General features: G+C 40.1%; 1 protein-coding gene across 2 annotated transcripts in view; it reads left to right on the forward strand.

Annotated features, from left to right (window-relative positions):
* The first annotated feature begins 15,136 nt into the window (after positions 1-15,136).
* LOC104689213 (macrophage mannose receptor 1-like) overlaps positions 15,137-17,717 on the forward strand; it is a 32,548-nt gene continuing 29,967 nt past the window's right edge. For both annotated transcript variants that reach the window (XM_020584594.2, XM_019285461.3), the window contains exons 1-2: positions 15,137-15,322; positions 17,147-17,548. In XM_020584594.2, coding sequence (XP_020440183.2) covers positions 15,265-15,322; positions 17,147-17,548 — 460 coding nt within the window. In that variant the 5' untranslated portion in view covers positions 15,137-15,264. The remainder of the gene's footprint in view (positions 15,323-17,146; positions 17,549-17,717) is intronic.

Genomic DNA, 17,717 nt, shown 5'->3' on the forward strand with positions numbered 1-17,717 from the left:
GTTTGCTAGTATCAGTATCCATACCTATTAGATTCAGCCCCCTAGCTAAACAGAATTCTAAAAAGAAGCGGTTGAACTACAAGTCTTTACTTTGTCATTTAAGTTTCTGAAACTATGGGACTGAAAAAGGAAGTGAAGAGTAATTTGGAGCAAAATGTAAGGAAGTTCTATAAATACAAAGAGAATAGATAGATAGTTGTGAAATTAACTAGCGCCTTCAGGCCAGATACCAATGGGCAAGAGCCAGATTTTCCGGGGTCAATAGGAAAGGTGTAAACTGCTCCATAAGCATAAAGTTGTCCTGATGTCACCGTATCCGGACAGAGGAAGAGTTAGTGTTCATTTTGTCTCTTCTCAGCTGTGTCCTTATCTGACATATCCAGCTCTCTGCGCACAAGTTTTTGCTAGGCACAACTCTTCAGTATCTGTTATACAATCTTTTGAAGAACTTGGTTAGTGTTTTAACCAAGGATGTGGTTAGTGGTTCTGGTTCCTCTGAGGAAATATTTGCTCTCATTTTTGGAGAATGCGTACAGTGCAACCATTATACTGGCTTTTTACCCAGCCTCTTGATCAAGACATCTAGATGAAATCCATCTCACCTACTTTAAGAACTGACTGACATAATTTTGCTTTATAGTTGATAATCAGGAATATATATGGAGGACTTGCAGTTGTTTTGTGGTCCACCAGAAGAGGCAAATGATGACATAGAGGTTCCAGACATAGGAGGGAATAATATTCAGTAATTGGAGGAGTAAGGGTTTGTGCAGTGAGAAGCATTGATGGAGGTTGGTAAGAGGATGGCAAACAAAAATACAATGAGAAGTGTCCAAACGAAGGAGACTGGAGGGAAAGGTCAAAGTAGAAATGAAGGAGTTTGAATTGAGCCAGAAGTGCTGACCATCCCTAGGAGAGAGAGGCAAGGCTGAGCATGGCAAAGCAGAGGTCTGGGAAATGCAGATGCTGCAGGGAGAAGTGCAGGAGGATAGGACTCCTGGTTGGGGGGGAAGGAACAGAAGGTTGAATATGCTTTGTGTATGAGAATCAAGAAAAAAAGCTGAAGTACCCCAAGTGAACTGTTGCTCAGGAGCACCATTCGGACCAGGAAAGAGAGTGTGTGTGTGGATGGGGAAGGGCTGGAGTATGTAAGATATTTGTATGTTTGCTCCTGTTTGCCTGGGTATTCTTGTGTTCTTTGCAAAGGCCACAGCTGAGGAGCAGGGAAGAAGGCAGGCCATCTCTCTACCTTGCCCTGGCTGCTGCTGTCTTTCACAGGGCAGAGCCATCTAGAAAGATGAGGAGATGGTTTCTTTCTTGAGAGTGGTGAGTGTGCACAGGGTGGGGGTGATGCTTTAGAGCATCTTGCTAGAGTGCAGAGGATGGGAGGGAACCCGGGGTTTTCCTAAGAGGAACAGAAAGTGGACCTGTGGGGAAGCCTCTGGGGCAATGGAAAGGAAGAGGTTTCTGCTAGAGTGCTACAGAGGAACTGCGTGGGCTGTTTTGCAACCCAAGAAGCCACTGAGAGAAAGCTTACAGCAAGCACTTTCTCTGCAAAGATACTGTGGAAAGTGGAGACATTTGTTTTTAAACAACTTGTTAGAGAAAAAACACCCCCTGGTGTCCTGGAACATGTTCAGTTTGAAGAAAAGGTGCTGATAATTCAACGTGCTGGATCTGGCCGCGATGGGATCCACTCTCAGTGGGTGTTGGGAAGCAAGAACAACAGGCAAAAGAAAAGGTATACTGGCCTGTAATTAGTGGGAGGAGTGAGGGGGGTAAATAATCTGTCAAAGGGCAAATGAAATAGTAAAAATAAAGCTTGATTACACATCTCCCAGCAGCACAAGGATTTCTCCTCCACTCATGTTGCCAGAAAATTTTTGTTTGTTTGTTTCTGGGCAGTGGGAACAGCAGTCTTTTATCCTAGTAATAGTACTTTTGATTTCAGAGCTACCACATGAGACGGTCATGCTTGTCAGGCTGCTTTTGAAAGTAAGCTTCTGTCAAAGGCACAGTTTGCTGGGTACGTTGACTTAATGATGCATTTAAAAGTACACAAAATTTAGGGTCTATTCAGAGTTAAGTCTGTTTGCAACAAAATTTTAACAGGAAATGGGAAATTAGAAATATGCAATCTCCACATGTTGCAAAGATAGCAAAAGTCTGGAAAAGAAGAGACCATTTATCTCCTTGACTGTTTCTTTGTCAAAGCAGGTTCATTTAGTGCACATAACAGTGAAACTGTTCATTCTTAGTGGGATTACAAATGAAAGGGAATTGATTATGCCACAAAGAAATGGCTACATTATAATTACTCCACTGAATATGTGAAATTCAATGATCTAGAAACTTAGCATAGTGACACAAATCAGGAAGGGATTTTAAACAAATGAGGAAGCAAGATAAAAAGGAATGAAATCCTTAAATTTTGCTTGAAAGCCATTTGTGTTCACCTAAAGAATCACAAGAGAAAACCACAGTCTATGAATTTTCTTCCTTTAACAATTTTCCAGTGCTTTTTGTGCACTTTTATAATTTGACTGAAATTTCACTGGCTAGTATAATCGTTTCGATTCCAGAAATGTAATATATTCTTATAACTTCAAATAGTCATAAGTTGCTCTTTTCCTCAACTATTCATATGGTGTTTGATAGTTCAAACAACTAAAGAGTCATTCAGAGTAAATTTTGTAAACACTTTCTGCCTGTTCTCACGTTTAGCATGTTCAACATAGATACATTTTTCTATGGAAACGTCATTCTTGGTTGTGGAAATACTCAAAACCCATCTAGAAAAGGTCCTGAGCAATGTTTAAAAGAGTGAATATCTTTAAGGTCCTGCTTTGAGCAAGGCATTCACCTAAATGACATTCAGAACTCCCTTTCTGTGTGAACTATTCTGTAATTCCATGGTCAGTGGTGGTGTACAGGATTAAGAACTTTTGATGAGCTAAAGCAGAAAATGTGGCAAAGGCAGGGAAGAGACAGGCCCACCACCTTAGGAAGCAGCACCCCTGTCCTGGCTACATGACTGGTGGCCATATGGTCAGTGCAACACCCATGGCAGGCTTAAGCTTTCCATTAATATGAGATCAAAGCACACCACGGGCACCCTCCATCAATGTTATTTTTGTGGTGTGAAATCAGATACTACAGCTCGAAAACTGTGGTTTATTCTCTCTGCTGTCCTCATCCCTGCCCAAAATTGGACTGATATCACTGTCCCTTGCCAGGCCTGCTTAGAGCAGTGACAGGAACTGTCCCAAAAGCAGCAAGAGGAAGACATGCTCCAGAACTACTGAGTCACAGCCATCATGTCCCTGTAGCACCCCCTGACATACCAAATAAAAAAAATATGAAGGGATAGGCTCTACTTTCCAGCTGTAGGTGGCCACAAAATAGGCTCTTGGATCCAAGTAAATCAGAGTGGCTCTTTGGTTCTGCTCTTGATAAGCATTTGACAAAGGACACAAGACCTGGGCCAGAGGAGCTCCTACTGGGGTAGAGACCAAAATCCCGGCTGCCTGGGACAGAGGGCCATAACCTACTGCAAATAACAGTGGGGAAGGGATGATAATGTATCCCAGGCTGCTCAAAACATTATTGGAAATGGCAAGTGCCAGCAGCAAGTTCAGGTTTTTTGCCTTGGGTTTGTGAGACTAGTGTAGCTGATTAGGTGGCTTTGGCTAATCAAAACCCTTAGATTTTATCTTAGGCGTTAATTACAGTGCCGAGAGCAAAAGGAAGAAGTCATTTATGACCAAAAATTTCACATTTGAAGGTCCTGCCTGAATTTCAGTTAGTTCTTGGTATCTGTCAAGATCCTGTAAAGACCATATAAAGTTAGTAATCAGAGAAGTTGGGGGGTAGATGTTTTGAAAACAATATACACTGAAATTAGTCTTAATGCTGCATATTTTTATACAGTTTAAAGTCAGGTATCAAGTTCAATTTATTGTCAGAACCCAGCAGTCCTATCCATCATCGTTTTTAAATACACTTGGAAAAATTCCAATATTCTGAATAGATTTCTAAACTTTATTGAAGGATGCTTGAAATGGCATCTGTAGAGTGTCCTGAAGTGACAACAGCAGAAAGGACTGATGGAAAGTGTGCATAGGACACGTGTTCTGTGAGAGGCTTTCTCCAGCAATGACCACCTGGATCCCTGTAGAGTCCAGTCAAACCTACACAATGGGATTGACAGGGATGTCTGCTTGAATTAAGTCAGTAAATTTGGTTTTTTAATCAAAACTTAAAAACAACTCTACTAGGTCATATTGAAAGTCAATTTAACCTAGAATCCTATCCCTGCTGGTGTCCAAAAGCAGGTGTTTAATGGAGAGCACAACAGCTGACAAACGTCAAGGGGTGACTCTTTATTTACCTCTCTTTGGCGTCAACATTTGCAGCTCTGGGATTTCCTGCCAGATGTAGAAGTTTTGAATTTGTCTGTATATGGAAACTGGCATGCAATTTACCTTGGGTTTGAATTTTTTCTAGCAACTGCAGAGTAAGTCCTCAAATAAACAAATTTTAATGTGTGATAAATGTAAGATGATTTGCTCTGATTTGCATGGAAAAGGAAACAAAAAATCCACATAGGCAACTATCAACAGGCTAGCTAATAGACTCAGTGTATACTGTTACAAAACTTTCCTCTATACATATGCCTCCAGAAATCCAGCAGTGAAAGAATATATTATTGTGGTATTTCTTGGAAAAAATACACTATTTTTTCATCAAAGGCTTATTTATTTTTTTTTCCTATTTAATCCCTTTGGATGTTCTGCTATTTCATATACATCAAGACAATTTGTGACATGAGTCATCTTCTGTGGTTTTTTTTAAAGTTCAAAATTTTAATTTCTTTTCTGACTAGTTCATCCTATTAAATGGTCCATGGAGAGAACAAATTAGGGCGGTGTAGTGTAACATGCAGAGTGTCAAAATGTGAAAAGACTTTCTAATTGTTTGTACAGCAGAGGGCAGAGATTTGGTTTACTTGAAGAGACATACTGTTTTTTCCCTCATAGTTAAAGACATTCTATTGCTGTTCTCATGCCAACACAGCTTGACTCATGATTTTTGAACTGATGACTTCTAAAAGAAACATCTCTGAAGAAAAATACACTTATCTTTCGTAAATAGACTAGTGATAGACTATTATGGCTTAGTTCAGAGAACTAAAATATAGGTTCAACCCTTCCTGTGAAGAAGAATGGTAGATCTGTGTGCGCATTATCTTTTACTATTACTTCCATTAAAAGAAATTTTCTCTGATCAGTTTTTTCTTCCTTAAGAATTTTGGATTTAATATCAATTTTGCATTTAATATCTCAAGCCAGTTACTCTATATTCTTTATGCAGTTCATTCTTCATTTTGGTCTTTGGATGCTTCCTGCTGCCACTCTGTGCCCCACTATTTGGACTTCATCAGGAAGTGTACATGCCCAGAAACTGCAGGACTGTATGTCTTCTAAACAGTGGTGTAAATAGTCCACACACATTTTCATATGTAAAAATGCCTGAAATGAAAAGCCACATTCATGTTGGTGTGACTATTAAGTATAGTGATTGATAAAGAGTAAGAAAGAAAGAAATTTGGAAGACTCAGCCTATTTTGAACTAAAGGTCCTGTATCACTGGTAATGCTTTAGGAAAAGTCCTGCAACTGCTGACAGAGCGAAAGAGATGGTCATGAAAGAAAGGAATTCCTTACTCTATGCTTTGAAATATTCTCATGATTTTTACTGTGTTCAGGGAAAGCTGTCTGTCTGCTCTTCATTAGCGAGTGAGTGACTTTGCTGTAGCTCTGAGACGCCCATGAGACCAGTCACAGACATTCCCAGCCTCTTCAGAGGCAGAGCAGGTGCAAGGACAGAACACGAGGATCTTTGGCACCTTTCTTGCTCTTTGAAGCAGGTCAGCCTGGGCACAAGGCTTTGGCTGCAGACAGGAGTGAGGTGATCTCAGGCCAGCTCGGGTTGATGGCTCTGGCATGTGGACCACAAGCAGCTTCTCTGACATGCTGCTGCACTTTAGAGATGCAGCATCTTTTATCTACCACTGAGTGGAGTCCTTAACAAGACTACAGATGTGGAAGCGCAGATTCCCCAATTGCTGTGTGACATTTTACTCAGAGCCGCCTGGCAGTGAAGCTGTATCTGGCATGGCAGCGAGATTGTTCAGGGCATGGGTGAGTACTAGGCTTGCCATCAGGGTGTCACAAACAGAGGGTTACCTTTTGGCACCATTGTCAAATGCAGAGTCTACTGAGTATTTAATACAGATTTTTGTTTTGTTAGTTTAACAACTGAGATGCTTATAAACAATATTAATTTCAAAATGTGTGTATCTTAACTCATTATAATTCACTGGCCCTTTCTCTGGACAATGTCTTATATCATATACTCACCCCGAGTCTCTTCCTGTGGCTGTGATTACTACATTAACCCACTCAGAAAGCTCAGTTGATGCTCCCATATATTCAGCTCCCATGGTCAAGTAGATGAGTGTTTCCAGTATGTAGTAAAAGTTGCATTCCAAATCAAGGTCCAAACCAGATATGAGGTTTCAAGAAATTGGGGTCCCAATTCTTCAAGAAATTAATTATATTGTAAGTGTGAAATAAAACCACAACAATCGAACAATATAAATAAATCAATTGTGAAAAGAAAGTAAAGAAATAGGAGCTAAAAGCAACTATTATCTTCATATTTCTGAGTGGCTGTGGGTACCTGTTTGTCATCCTGCAGTCACTTATATTGTCTCCCAGTATCAGATTCTCTTTTGAGATTTCTATCTACCTCTCAGTACTCTGCTTCTTGTTAGTACCTTAAACCCTGTAATTGACTGATTTTCTCAATCTCTTCATCCTGAGACTGATGTGCAGGGTTCCTCCATGAGTGCCCACTACTGGTCTCTGCAAAAGCAAATTGCCATGGAGGAGCAGACATGGATCCGGTCTCTTCCTTCATATCACTCCTGTCTGTGTGAATAGACAGAGCAGCAGAGGAGAAAAAAAGCACAGAAGATGCTTCACCTGGCTTGTACAGGGAAATCGGTGATGATGCCACACATGGGAGCATCCTTCCTCAGAGATACTCAAAATGGGAAGTTCAGCAAGGCAATTGCAAAAACAACTATTATAATTCCTAAGACATAGCATTGTGCAAATCTGTTGTCATGTTGTAACTATCAAGTTCTTCCCTTGCATTTTGCTTCAGTCTCATAAAAACAGATATTATATAAATCTTCATTACACAGACACACTGTGTTATCTCACTGGAATGTGTCACTTCCATGTCACACTAACTATATTGTGAAACAATACATCACGTCATGTTCTACAGCTTCAAAGTATCTTATTTTCAATTTAGGAGGGATTTCAAAGATGCTTGAATAAGCATGTTCTCTATGGCTCTGAATGCCACTGAAAGAGAAGTGCAAATGCAATTTCTTTCTTCAAATGCTAAAGCAAACAATAGAAGGCATGATGTAATTTAAAGCTTAAAGGTCTTAGAATTTTATATACCCTGTGAATAGGCACCTATAATCATATACATAATAGAAATAGGGAACTGAAAAGGTCCTGCCCAAAAGCAGTGTCAGCTAAAACTGATCAACTGCTGAAAGATCCAACACCTCTTTTAATGTTTCCAACAGCAACCATGATTTCACCTCTCCTGGGCAGCCTTGTTAAAGCTTCTGTACTAATAATGTTGGAGTGCCTTGCAGTATTGCTGGCTCCTCAGGACAGCTGGGCTGGAGTAGCTCTTGGCTGCTCCAGAACAGGCTGGGAATGGCTGTGTTCAACCTGCTTAGTGGGAATGGTCCCTGGAATGCTGGACAGGCCAAACTGGACCTAGAAATCCCTTTGAGGAAGTGTTCACTGTCATGGGTGAAGGACACACACCTACACTCATTTACTGAGTAGACAACCCTGCAGTATTGCCTTTTCCTGAGTACTATTTAATTTAAAATAATTAATGGTGCCTAGTTACCAGCTGGGCTTATACCATGACACAAAGTTTAAATGATTTATTATTACACTTTCCCATTATTTGAGCTGTTAACATACAGAATAGTGCCAAAGCTTTCCATAAAACCCTTGTCAGTACACCTACCAACTCAATACAAGCTACTAATTACTGGGGTTTTTTTAGGACTGTGATTCCTTATTCACTAGTCATCTTCTCATGATTAGCAAATAGTACTGATTTTCCACTACTTTTCTAGGAATTCAAGTTAGTCTGCCTGACTTATAATTCCTTGATATTTTGATATTTTCAAACCTCACCTAGTTTCCCCCAGTGTTAACTGAGAATTTAAAATTTCTCCAAGTATTCCAGCTTGTCTCTAAGAGTTAAGAATAACCAAATCAATCTGCTTTAAAAAGAAAAAAGTAATTTATGGGGTGTTCTTGTAGCCCAAACATCACATTCAGTTTTCATCTTTAATCTATCCTGTTGTTTTCTGCAGAGTTGGACAAAATTTGAGTGAACTAAACAATGTTCACGGTATAGGAAATGATCTTGCAAATATTTCCTTATCTTCCATTGTTTCCATGCCTCCTAATGAATGTCTGACAAAATGCTGTGGAAATGAAGAGCAGGCTTTAAACATGCTATGTTTTGGTACAAAGCATTAGGCTCCTGAGTGCAGTGACACTTCCTCATGTGAAATGAGAAGAAAAATGCATGTATTCTGCACTGAAGCTTTCCAGAATAGACTTAAGTGTGATAGACTAAGACACTGCCAAGAAAAAGTGTGAAATTATTGAAAATGGGGGCAGGAGCCCCAACTCACTTTAAACATTGGCTTCATAACATGGAAAATCAGCTAAATTAAGAGTACTCTGTACATGCAGCGATATGAACAGCATCCAAAAAAAGTGTGCTTTGATGGATGATATACCTACTTAGATGAATATTTAGAGAAAAGCAGTAACTGGAAAAATCATGACATTGGCTGCAGAGAATGTGGCCTTGGATAGTCCTTTAGCTGGGAGCTGGCTCTGACTTGAATCTGAAGCTTTGACCAAGGCTCACCAGCTTTCTAGAGACAGTTCAGATCATCTTGGCAGTTTTTAGTGCAGTGTACTGGCAATGTATCTGAAGAACTGAAAATATTTTTCTAGATGTCTTATAGACTTCACAACATTATAATTTTGTGCAGATGCAAAAATTAGAGGATACATGATTTGACTGGAAGGGAGGAGCACCTGATGGGTTGAGCAAGGGCAGAGCTGGGAACAGAGACATTAACCTTTAATTGTGTTCTGTTCCTGTATGTGTTCAAAATTGGGACAGATTTGGGTAGTGCTCTCCTCTGATGAAGTATTTTTTAATGTGGTTACTCAGTGCTAGCAGTGGCTTCAGTTTACTGACTGTCCTGTTCACAACAGTCAAAGTATTGTGGAGTACTGGCACGGGTAAAGGAAGCTGAATCCAAGCCTTTCAAAGTTCCTAAATGTGGTGCTGTTATGATCCAGTTTTAAGGTTGTTAGAAATGACTCTGCCCAAATTAAGGTGCAAACGAGACCATATGTCAGTGACAATAGTAAGAGTTTTATTTGATAGTAAGTTTGAGAGAGAGAGAGAGAGAGAGAGAGAAAGAAAGAAAGAAGTAGAAAATAGGTGGGGGCACAAAGAGTTACAGAGACAGAATTAAAGAATATCACTGCTCTGTGGGTCCCACTGGTGCCTCAATGATCCTCTCCAGCTGGTCTCTTGGTGGTGAAGGTTGCCCCAGAAGGCACAGAGTCCCATGGGTGTACATGCTCACGCTGGGTGGGCATGTCCAGCCATGGCCCCCTGGGGTGGGGGTCAGTCTCTCACAGCAGACTCTGGGTCTGTTGCACCACGTGCAGCCCTGTGGGGCCAAGCCTCTCACGTGAAAGTCCCTTGGATGTGCCCTGTGGGGTTGGGGGTTCCACAGCTGGGCCAGTTTGTGTAACAGAGGATGGGTGTTTATTGCCTCTCACCAGAGGTTACACCATGCACCCAAAACCTCCTCCTCCCCCCTCGGTTGGGGGCAGTCTGTGTAAACCTGGCTTCTGTGAGCTGTGCTCTCCCCCCACCCCAAACTCAACTGGGGACAGTTGCAGCTGGTGGCTTTGGCCTTTTGTGGATGCATATCTTTCCCTCAGCATGAGGTGATTGAAGAATGCATTTCCCTTTATCTAATCAACAGTTTGACTTTCAGTTAAAAGTCCCACTCTTCAGGGAAGCTTCTTCAGTTGTAGCTTCTTTATAATGAGCAAAACTTTATATCAATGTTTGAGGTATGAACTATTTTCAGTCTCTGACAGGCACCTGGTTTGCCTCAGGTGAGATCATTCCCCACCCCTTTTCTGTGTCCATAGAGCAAGGAGTATGTGAGAGAAGAGAGAGAAGAGTCGTGGGGGAGGGTGATCTCTCTGGATGCCCATGGCTGGTGGCTGGGCTGGTGCAGACATGGAGCCCTGGCCTCGGCTCCCTGCAGCATGTGTGGTTTGTATTGTCAGCACTAACTAGGCAAACAAAACTTGTCTTGAAAATGGCATCTGAACTATAAATCCCATCCATGACCATCACCCTTGTAGCTCTTTACAAGCTCGGATGACTATCTGCCTAAATATGGATTAATTTAGGGAATTATCAGGTGCCTTTCTCTCCAAAACAGGCAGTTCTGCACAAATGGTGAGACTGACAGAGTGTGTCCAGGGCATGTTCAGGCTAAGTAAGGTGATAGTTTCAGTGTTAGACAGTCCTGAGAAGTCAGTAAACTGAACTGATGACTGAGCCTTAGGCAAATCATTTTCTGCTCCTATAGAGTTATAAATTCAAATCATAAAAAGAAATAAAAAAGAAGAAAATGCACTGCAGTGATGTTACAATGCTCAGACTATGCCTAGAAGAGTTGTGAGATATTTAGATGCCCTTTATAAAAAGGAAATCTGGAAACTATTTCAGACTAAAGCCAGCCCTTACAGCTATTTACAGAACTCCTTTTGCTGTTTTATTTGAACCAGTGTGTGTAACTTACCAGAAAAAAAAAAAAAAAACAAAGAAAGAAACCAAGCCCCACAGATATTTTTATAGTTTTGTAGTTAAGAGATTCCTTTGGTAACAGTCCATGTGAATGTCTGCTCTCTCTATCTCCTTCTGTACTGTTAATTATGAAATTTCCTTCCTCTTTCAGAAAATAGGTTTGATACAATTGCAGCTGGAAGGTTTGTGAGGAGAGGAAGAACTCCAGTGTCTTTGCCAGTGGATGCAAAGAAACTTCAGTCACCACGTGTCTCCCCCCCCAGGGATTGACAGATAGATCAGGCCATGAATCTGTATTGGGCATTAGGACGTTTTTCAGACATGGAATTTTTCACACACTCTTGTTACTGATATTTAAAATCATGTTCTGGACCTCACCAATCCACAAGTAGTGGGGGAAGAAAATGTTTTAAATACATTTTTCTGCCAACTTTCCTGCTTCAGCATGCTTCTCTAAGGTATTCAAGTCAAACGTGTCATTTAGATTTCACAGGGAATTTTACAAAGAGAAAAGTACATAAAATCTTAAGAAAATTAACACAGAATCATAGAATACCTTCAGTTGGAAAGGATCCTTAAGGATAATCAAGGACAATTCCCTGAACACTACACCATATGACTAAAACCATTGTCCAGATGCTCGTTGAAGTGTTGCCCATGGGAAATATTTTGAAGCAAAACTTTCTGGAAAGTGGTATACTTTTTTTTTTTTTAATAAAAAAGGAAACAGTGATAAAGCAAAGGAAGAAAACAAAGACTAATCACAGAGAAAATATTAAGAACAGGCATTTTTCCAGTTATTTTTAAAATGACTGTCATCCAGGAAGTATGGCTGGCCTAATTATTTTTTTCTTACACTATCCATTATTGAAACAATAGTCCAAAAGTGCATCTTGATTATTTCCAGTGATTGCTGAGGCTCAGTTACCAAGAAGCAGTTAAAGGGTAGTTCAAAAGGTTGATGAGTGTATCTGTAAACCAGCAGTCATGGTGCATATGTTGGTCTGCTGCACCTCAGCCAAGATATTGAGGTTCAGATGCTTGTGTCATCAGGCAGGCCTATGCAACATCTGCAGCTGTGATGTGCACCCTTGGTGCAATCTCCTAGATGGGGGACTCTTCCATACCCTGAATGTGTCCCCTGTGGCCCCATCACAGGAAATAAAAGGGCTGAGAGCTACTGAACTCCTGCTGCTCACTCTGATATTTATCAGGGTGGTGATGACTTTGGCTCTGTGGTTTACCCTCTGGTTTTAGCATGCTGCTCTCATTTTAACTCCCCACTCCCGTATTGTGGAAAATAAGAGAAATTTTCAAGCAGTCAGCTGCTTTTTCTCTCCAAGGAAAGCTTGTTTAGGTCTCACCTTCCCTTTCAAGTCTAAGGCTGATGCTGGATGATGGACTTTGAGATTTTTCCTTCACACTAGGGTTTTTCAGGTCTCACTCCCACTGTCCCTGGCACTAGCTCAACCTTGTATCATGTCTTTCTGTGTTTTTCCCTCCTGTGCTCTGAGTTCTTCCAGCATGTCCTCGGAAGTCATGTAATTCCTCTGCATCTTTCTGGGATTATGGGATTCCTTTAAAGGAGAAAAATTAGGGGGTTTGACATTATTTGCACTTGAAAAGTATTTCCCCTCTATTGAAAAGTATTTTAGTTACAAAAAGAAAAGCAATTTCTGAAAGGCACAGATAACAAAGAGTCTTTTTCATTTGTATAGTAGAAATAGGAGAAGAACCTCAAACACAGAAGATGACACACATTTTTATTGATGGATATCAAAAATCAGTGGCACTGATTTGGGGTGTTAACTTGCAGTATGTTTAGGTGCTGCTGTCCCTAAATATCATTAATGAAATGAGGCTGAGCTAGTACTAAACAATTCAAGAAGGAATCTGATAATGAGCCAGTGACTTCCTGTGTCAAATGAACATCTCATTCAACAGAATACATTACTCAACAATGTTTTGGGGTATATCAACTTACAGATTTTAAATGGGAGAATAATAAATTAGATGTCTCTATCAGATAAAGACAATTTTTTGGTCTGGAATTTGTTTCCTCTATTCCTGCTTGAGATGGGATCACTGATATTTCTTGATTGCACCTGCAACATGAAAGATAAGAAGATTGTCAGGATTCTTATTTTAGTAAAAAGCTCATTTGAGCAATAGTGTTACATCTATGTCTTGTTCTTGCTCTGCAAGCATATAGTGTATAATAAATATAATGATCTTCTGGTAACTATAAACCAAGACCATTAGCAAAGCAGGTATTAAAGGAACATCTCTTATCATAAGTCAAAGTTCAATGCTAGTTTTCATGATCTTTTAATTGAATTATGTAATCCACAACCTTCCAAACATAAAAAAAATTATATTTATTGTTAAATATGATTTAAGCATGTGTAACATTCTAAGATGTTACACAACTTGCATTCTTTCCAGGAGATTACATTAATGATTTAACACTGCTACGTGAAATTCTTCAAAACTTCAGTCTGAAGAGAAGCCCATAAGACAAAGCTGATTTAATTTCAATACACAAGTGCAAAGGAACAAGAAGGCAGTGCCACCTCCTGCCTAGAGCTCCCCAAGGTATGTGTCAGGTGCAAGTGACATTGTTAGGTTGGCTGTTCTAACTTTGCTCTCCCTTGGAGTCTGGCCTCAAGGATCAGCAGGTATTCCTTTGCGGGAACCAGCGCAGTACTGGCCATAGGAGGAGAGGTGCAAGAACACCAGGTGTGTTTGGAGTATCAAGGATTCAGTGCAATTGTTCAGATAGCCCTAAAACTTGTCTGAAACCTGGCTGAAGGGAAACCAGTGTTTGCCTTACTGCCAGGCTGCAGCTGGCACTTGTGTGGCTTGAGGAGCCAGAAAAAAATAGATCCTTTCCTTTTTATTTCTTTGTTATTGCAAAATGTCCAACTGAGAAGAAAATGGAATTCCTCTGGGACTTTATCCTTGTCATGAGTATATTTTGTCATCATCTGGAAAAGAAAATTCAGTTAACTTTGCCCTAAGATCTGTACCTAGCATTTCCTTGTAATTTCTTATTTCACAATTCAATTTCTTCTATTTATTTTAATCCTTTATATTTTCTCAGTAAATTAACCCCCTTTCTTTCATTGTCTTTCTGCTAAGCGGACAAGCAGGATCAAATCCTGTGTTTCTGAAATGCAGTCATCTTGGCTAAAAACAGGAGAGGATAACAAATTTTCTTGATATATTTTTGCTAGAGGTGCAATCAAATATGTTACTACACTTCAAATGATATTTTTACATCAGAGACTGGTTTTTATCCATTTAGAAGTTTTTCTAAACAAAACAAAATATTTCCACTGTGAAGATCTTCTGTGATAAAGTCAGGCCCTTATACAGTTATAGGGACAGTCTATAGTGGTTGGACAGGAGTATTGGGAGTGCTGTTTTTCTCAAGTTTCCATCTTTAAGTTTGGAAAACAAAGTGCTGAGTGCTGGCCCTGGGTAGGATCTTGATCTGGGTAAAAAGCCAATATGTGGCATTTCCTGAAATTGTGACTGACATTTCATATGGCTCTCAAACAAGATTTACCTGCTTCACAAGAAAAAGAAACATTGATTTTACAACAAGTCATTTTTCAAGTAGTTTTGAGTGCTTGTTTTCTAGTTGCACTTATGTAGAAATGTAGCAAATGGCAAACTCCTGTAGAAGGGCAGTAATTTTTCTAATGTCCTGCAGAATGAATTTCACTTAAGTCTTCTAAAATTCACTTCTGTCCTATTGCACATATGGAAATATGAGACTTCTGTGTTTTCCCGATAGTATTTTTTTATTCTGCATAGGTAAGATATAAGATTTAAAAGCTAAGGCCGAATTTCTCCCTTTAGTGTTTCACTGTTGATTTGATCCCATGAGCTCCCCACGTTTCCTCAGGAGAGACAGTGGGAAATTAGTAAGATATAAACTTTTGTGACCACCTGCTTTCCCAAGGAAGCATGGTTTGCCCTCAGCGAGAAGTCATTCTTGTTTGAGTGTAAAATCTGTGGCACATGGTCTCGTTTTTTTGAAACGTGGCATGTGACAGAATGTTTCCTTATTTAGCACTCAGAGCTTTTTACCCAACCATCCAGCCTGCAAAACTGAGGAGAACCAGCCGCTGTCCTCTCTTCAGCAGGACTTTATTGCCAGCAGCTCTCACCATCCAGGTTTTGCTGAAGGGAAGAAAAGGAAACAGCATTTACAATTATGTTTTTCAGGTTCTTGGTTGTTCTCTCTCTCGTTCACAGTGCTTTGCAGCTGGCAGGTAAGTGCCTCTTGCTTGCTTCCTGTGAAGGTTTTCATGAAAGTGCTTCCAATCCTCTGGCTTTTCTGGGTGATTGTGGTTCTGTGGTACTGCCAATGTGTATATTATTAGTTGGGGTTGGGGAACCTCTCAATGGCAGGCAAGAGGCAGGATCTCACAGAAAAATGAAATGGTTAGAGAAGTTTGCAGAGACTCAATTCTTAAAAGCTTTATTCATGTATAGTGGCACTATCATTTCAATAACCCCAGAAGATCAGACCTAAGAAAATAATGAGCTATGCTTAAATGCCTTTTAAAAAATTTATTTAATTCTTTACTTCTGGGTTCTGATTTTTGAGCTGTTGGTATCTGGGTAATGGATAACAAACTCAGGCAGTGAAAATCTCTAGGAGTGGTGAAATGTGGAAATATTTGTAAGACATTAAGATATTCACAGATGATGGCTGTAAAGGGGGTTTATTCGCTGTTTTGAACAGACTCATTGAATTCACTGGCATTGATAAAATGGATGGAATAATTTTTTAGAAAATAAAATTGGATTAAGTTTAGGAAATATCTTATGGAATTGCAGTGACAACACAACTGTTATCCCTTTAGCTGGACTTCTCTTCTAGGTTTTAATCAGGTGGCTTCTGCAGACCTGAATATTTAAGGTTAAATCCTTTCACCTATTTAACTCCGGAGGAAAACTGTCACAGTTTGTCTCAGAGTATATGGTATTTTTTTAAATCACCATGGTCTGACTGAGGTCAGAATAATTATTTTCAGTGTACTGCATATTATCAATTACATTGATTTCAATGTTTTGCAGGCTTTTAATGAAATCTCTTTAACCTCTTAAGTACATTTTTATTAAATTATATACCTACTGATCAAGACATGTATCAGGGACCAAAACTCATTATGAATCCTACAAGTTTCGGCAGAAAATACAGCTGCATGGGTCACAAAGTACGAGACAAGGCAGCAGAGAAAATTCATAGGCGCAGCTCACAATTGCTGCTGATAAACTCACTGCAGGACTGAAATTAGCTCCCCTACTTCTCCCTTACCTTTAGGCCAACACTTCAGGCATGATCAGACAAACTGCCTGGAGAGCTAGGGACCCAATTTCTGGTACAGGTGTACCCTCTACCTTCTACCTGCCTTTACATACTGGCAAGTGTCAGATGCTGCTACTCCCTGCTCCTTGCTACTTCCTCAGACTGCAATTGGCTTCCCAAAGTCATTCCTAGTTTTATAGTCAATGGCTCATAGTAGGGATGGCATGTCTTGTAGGTCAGCAAGGCCAAGGAGTCCAGAGTGACCCCTGAGAAGCCAGTTCACTCGCATTTATATGATGAAAAGGAAAGGAAAGGTGGATTTGGGAGTGGGGAGGCAAATGGCTCAGCAAAGATGGCTGTGTACCCACTAGGAAACCTGTAAGATCTGGCAGGGTGAGAAAAGTTTGCAGAGGTCACACGTCTACAAGGCCACACATCTGGGGATAGGCTGGAACAAGGTAATCATAATATCAGTGTGGTTGAGGGAATTCACATGACTGGTGTAAAACCATCCAACAAGCTGTGCTCAGCTCAGCTGCTGCTGCTGCCTGCCACTGATCCACAGTATGGTGACGTATAATCATGACATTCCTTTTCTGTTGTCTACTTTATTTTTAATCAGTAGAATTGATGATGCCCTGGGCCCTGTTGAAAAACATAATGTTTTTATCTGATATGAATGAACTTCTTGTTCATGTGAATGGGAAGCAGAATCATATCACATATCCACTATACAAATATTGTATATTAACTATTTCCTATGTGTTGTTTTGTTTTACAGACATTGAAACATTTTTACTATATAATAAATTCAACAAGCTCTGTCTTGAGGCATCTATTGCACAGTCAGTTAGAACTGCCACTTGCAATCAAGACAATGAATCACAAAAATTCAGGTGGATCACAGATCATCAGCTTATGAGTGTGAAACTGAAACTATGCCTGGGGGTGTCATTGAAGAAGGATCAGGCCATGGTCACCCTGTACCCCTGCAATCAAAAAAGTGAACTCCAGTGGTGGGAATGCAGAAATGAAAGCCTCCTTGCAATCCAAGGAGAAGATTTGTTTTTCAGTCCTGGTAACGAAGAGCATGAGAACGTTTTGTTAAAGAAGGAGCTGAGTGCAAAGAATAAGTGGAATATCTATGGGGCCATGGATGTTTTATGTTCCCAGGGGTATGAAGGTACAGAAAATTGATTCTTTCATCCTTTGCATTAATTCCTTTGTGAGTGTTAGAGTGTTTAGGATCTTTGGCTCTGATATTCTGACTCCTTCCATGAACACCAGAGTTTTAGGAAATCCATGCACTGAGGTAGTTAACATTGAATTTAATGCTATATTTATGTCCAAGC

Source organism: Corvus cornix, chromosome 2 (assembly GCF_000738735.6).
Source record: "Corvus cornix cornix isolate S_Up_H32 chromosome 2, ASM73873v5, whole genome shotgun sequence".
Classification (NCBI taxonomy): Eukaryota; Metazoa; Chordata; class Aves; order Passeriformes; family Corvidae; genus Corvus; species Corvus cornix.